The sequence below is a fragment of the Sesamum indicum genome, linkage group LG5 (genome assembly GCF_000512975.1).
Source record: "Sesamum indicum cultivar Zhongzhi No. 13 linkage group LG5, S_indicum_v1.0, whole genome shotgun sequence".
NCBI classification, from domain to species: domain Eukaryota; kingdom Viridiplantae; phylum Streptophyta; class Magnoliopsida; order Lamiales; family Pedaliaceae; genus Sesamum; species Sesamum indicum.
The window spans coordinates 4,970,753-4,975,617 of record NC_026149.1 but is presented as its reverse complement, the minus strand read 5'-3'; the positions used below and the strand labels follow the sequence as shown (position 1 = coordinate 4,975,617).

Below are 4,865 nucleotides of genomic sequence, written 5' to 3'. Positions count from 1 at the left end.
AATTTCAAGGGTACAATGGTTATTCACATTTGATACAATTTTCGGACTAATTTTATACCACCTCCCAAGGTGGTATTAATTATTCAGGTGTAATAGTAGTTAACACTTTATTAACCTATACTAATTTTCTTATATAAACTTATATATCAAAGTAAATGGGCCTTAGTGGATATTAGAAATCCTCGTCAGAGTGTGATATAAATTAGACCACCTATCAGTCGCCCAGTAATGACAGAACTACGAGATAGTATGCAGAGGTGATCAACCTCCTTTCAGCTGTAGTACCCATGCTCCAATTCCCAGCATTGTTTCTGACCAAAATGGATTTGTCTATCTGAATGTGCAGCAAATGGAAATAAATTCACAATTCACTGTCAACAAACAATGAGTGCAGCGAGAAAAAAAAAACGAATCATCGTTTTGCAGAGCCAGATAACACCAACATAATGGACTATCTAATCTGAACTCTCAGGCAAGCTATAAGCTGGAATTTTTGCCAGTTTCCTTTCCTTCATAATTTGTCTTGACCTCTCTACTTCTTCCCACATACCATGATTGGCATAAATATTTGATAAAGCCACAAATACCCCATCATTCCACGGTTCCAACTCTACCAAGTGCTTACCCACCCATTCGCCCATTTTCACATTTCCATACTTCTCGCATGCACCCATCAAAGACCCCCATATCACGACATTAGCTTTCATAGGCATTCCCTCCACCATCAACTTGGCCTCATCGAGCAGCCCCGCTCGGCCAAGCAAATCCACCATGCAGCCATAATGGGGTAAGAGGGGCTTAATTCTGTAGCCATTTGTCATCATGTTGAAATAGTATTTTCCTTCTTGTACCATTCCACTATGGACGCACGCACTTAAAACTCCAACAAACGTCACATGATTAGGCGTAATGCCTGCTTCTCTCATACAGTGGAAGCATTTCAGTGCTTCAGCCACATGCCCATGCGCAGCATAACCTACAATCATTGACGTCCACGAAGACACATTCTTCACCTCCATTCTACTAAATACTTTGTAAGCCAAGTCCATACGTCCGCACTTGCCATACATATCGATAACTGAATTCATCATAAGAATATCAGGCTTTTCGAAACTTTTCGCTTGAAGAACACACTTGTGCAGCTGAAGAGCCAAATTCAAGTCCCCCAAACATCCACACGCTGAAGTCACGCTAACCATAGTCACATCATCAGGGTAAAACCCATTTTTCATCATTGCTACAAACATCTGTACAGCTTCCTTACCACGTCCTCCTTGTGACAACCCTCCTATGATAGCATTCCAAGACCCCTGCTTTCTCTCAGTACTATTCACAAACACCTTACGCGCCTCCTCAAATTCGCCCGCCTTAGAGTACGCGCTGATTAAACCACTCTCACAATACATATCATCTTCGAGGCAATACTTAACCGAAAGCCCATGAACTTGTTCCACAAATATACGGTCCAAATTTTGACTTGCCGCCTTCAAAACAATCGGGAGAGTAAAATTATCCGGTCGGATGCCGGCACGACACATGATGATATAGACGTGCAATGCTTCTCTTGGTGACTCTAGCCTGCTATAGATTCTACTGATGTTATTGTAATGGAATGAATCAGGATACAATTCCAGAAAACGGGTCCGGATTACATGGGCAAAAATCTGACGCAGTTGCTTTAGATCGATGCAGTTTGATACTTGAAGTGCTATTGCTTTAGCATCGTGTGTGATTGGTTGGTGAGATGGGGTGGTGGGTAATGGGGAGGAAAGTCTCTGAGAGTCATCGAATGGAGAAAGGCTTATGGCTATATCGTGAGTGAAATGGCAAAAGGTGCAATACTTGATTCTGTAGAGTTTGAAGGAGAATTGTAGAACAGACTTCATGTGTGCATAAAGCCTTGTTTGTTCAACTTCCCTAATAATATGAGAGCGTGTGACTCAACTTTTTTAAAAATAAGAACATTTCATCAATTCCAAAATTTATAAAATATTTTAGAAACTTATACCATATCGAATCTTATATTAAATTATAATTTTTTTAAATGTTTGATAAAATAAAATATTAAAATTTATAAAATATTATTTTATTTAGCATAATAATATCTTTTTATCGATAAAATTACTAAAAAAATATAATACCGTTATAATCAATAAATTATTACTTTCTTAACATATTTTATGTTAAAATATTTTTATAATTAGTACACACTAGTTTAACTCAAATTAAAGTTTTTATAGATAACTTTTTTTACAAAAATAAATAATTGATGAATTATTATCTAAATTTTGCATCAAAATAATAGAAGAAAATACAACTTACCCCATGTGATATAAGAAATGAGCAAAAAAATTCTATAAAAAATCTTATTTTTAAATTCTTAATGAATACCTTCAAATTAATTAATAATTTATTATTACCAATATCTTATAAGCTCCATAATCTTATTTTCTCCAAATACTTCATGAATTTATGTTTAAAATAATGTTTAAAATCTTATAAGCTTTAGAAAGATCTGTATAACTTATTTTTTAAATAAGCATAGTCAGACACCCACTAAATTTAGGAATGGAATAAAGAAGAACTAGAGTAATTTATTTATATTATTCCCATGTCAGGTATATATGTTATAAAAAATAAGAAAAAAAATTGAAGCAAAAGTCTATGAATAACTACACTCATTTATATCTTTGATAAATAGTAATGAATTAAAAAAATGTACAAAAAAATATTATGCGAGAAATATTATTTTGGAATGCTAGATGAAATACAAAGTTACACAATATATATTTATGGTTTCATATATTTATATTTAATAAATACTTATTATTTACAAAACAAAAACATACATATTGAAAAATATAGAATAAATGACAATACAATATATCTAATGATGATATAAATTTTATAACAACTTTACAAAAAAAACTTTTTTAGAGTTTATTTTAGCAATAGAAAAAAATTTAATTGTTTTACATGAGCGAAAAAGTGACATGCATACTATTTATTTGATTGTGTGCCTAATGATACACATAATTTGTACCTACATGAGTTTTTCAATTCCCTTTCATCAGGAAATCTTCCACCTTATAAGTTATAAACGTTCTCCAGTTATGCTCATCATAAATATAGATCCAAATATTAGTTCGTGCAACGGGACCAGGCTTATATCTCACTAATTTGGTGGAAAATCTCATAGAAATAGATATATTAGCACGGGCAATTCAAGGAAATGCAAGAGATGCAAAAATGCATTTTCAAGTCGCAGACCGTTTTCAATTCGTCTAAGTTTTGCATTAACGATCAGCAAATTTCAAGGGCAATCTTTTCCAAATTTTGGAATTTATATGTTATTTTATCATGGGGTGTTTCAGAAAAAAAAAAAAAAACAACTAAAATATTAGTGAATAAAGATATCATTAACGATCATTCTGGTGTTTATATAAATAATGAAATTTTCATGAAATTGAGGTCCACAGAAGATCATATATAAAGGTAAAGTATTAAACCTTGTCTTATTTATAGTGACTTTTTGTCACTTTGGGGTTTATGCCTCTGAATTTGCAGATTCACATCAAGTTGTAGCTATCGCATCAATGTAGAAACTTCATCAGTACAACTAATAAGTGGTTTGTATCGATGAGATTTAACTCAATTGATGAGGCAGTAGATTCAAATCTTATTGGTTTGTGGAATGTAATTCTACTTTAATAGTAAGCGTAGTTATATTTTAATAATAGATATTGATTCGATATAGTTGTATGATATTGATAAATAGTATATGATTGTTGTTATTGTTGATAGTATTGATATTTGACATTAATGATTGTAATAAATTTATTCAAAAATAAATAATTAAATAATTGTTAATCGCTTTCACTTTTTTTTGTTTTTTTGTTTTTTTTTAAAGCCTAATTGATTTGGAAATTCATAAATAGGAAACATTCTTACTTGGCTCTCTCTCTCTCCCTCTCTCTCTCTCTCACACACACATAATGATAATAATAAGTTTTCTAATTTTAATAAGGGGTTAATTACGTTCAACCCCCCCCCCCCCCGTTAAATTATACTTTTCTCCAATTTTTTTTTAAAAGTTCACTTACACCCCTTCTAAAAATTCTCAACTTACACCTGACCCACTTTCGTCAAGATTTGAAAGAAAAACTCTGACGTAAGCAAGAAAGAATTATATAATTTTTTTAATTTACTCCTTTTTTATCATTCTCATGTATATTTTTGTACTTATAAAGGAATAAATATAATATATATATAATGTGGTTAATATCATCACAATTTCCTTTATACCTATCAAATTATTATATAAAAACGTTAAATGATGGGTAAAATTAAAAAATTATGCATCTTTTTTTGCTAACATCAATATTTTTCTTTCAAATCCTAACAAACGGGACTCATGTTTTCGAAGAGGGTGTAAGTGTAATTTTAAATTTTATTTTGGAGAAAATATAAATTTGTAATTTCGTCTAAGTGTAATTAATCCTTTAATAAGTTATTCTTGAGTTATCATAATTAAAAGAATTTTTTAATTCCTGAGCTGCCACTATATATACATATATGTATGTATTTATCACAGATTATTAATTTTTACGACTCAAGAATTAATTTACATATTGATGATGAAAGAAACATAAAGATTTATAATAGCGACTTATGATGGTTTTATATCAGGATTGAAAAGTATTGAAATTGATTTGATTATTGAGTAATTTGGGATCTTCCTATGCAATAATGAAATCAAATTTGACGGAATTAAATATAAGGGATAATTGCACTTTCATCTCCTAAAATTTGGTGTAATTACACGTAAATCTCGTAGAGTGTAGAAAATTACATTTAGCATCCCC

The 4,865-nt window shown here is 31.1% G+C and overlaps 1 protein-coding gene across 1 annotated transcript; it reads right to left on the bottom strand.

Moving 5' to 3' along the window:
* LOC105162054 (pentatricopeptide repeat-containing protein At1g77170) lies at positions 342-1,923 on the bottom strand. The gene has a single exon (XM_011079959.2). The coding sequence runs from the start codon at positions 1,884-1,886 to the stop codon at positions 456-458; it is 1,431 nt and encodes a 476-aa protein (XP_011078261.1). The 5' UTR covers positions 1,887-1,923; the 3' UTR covers positions 342-455.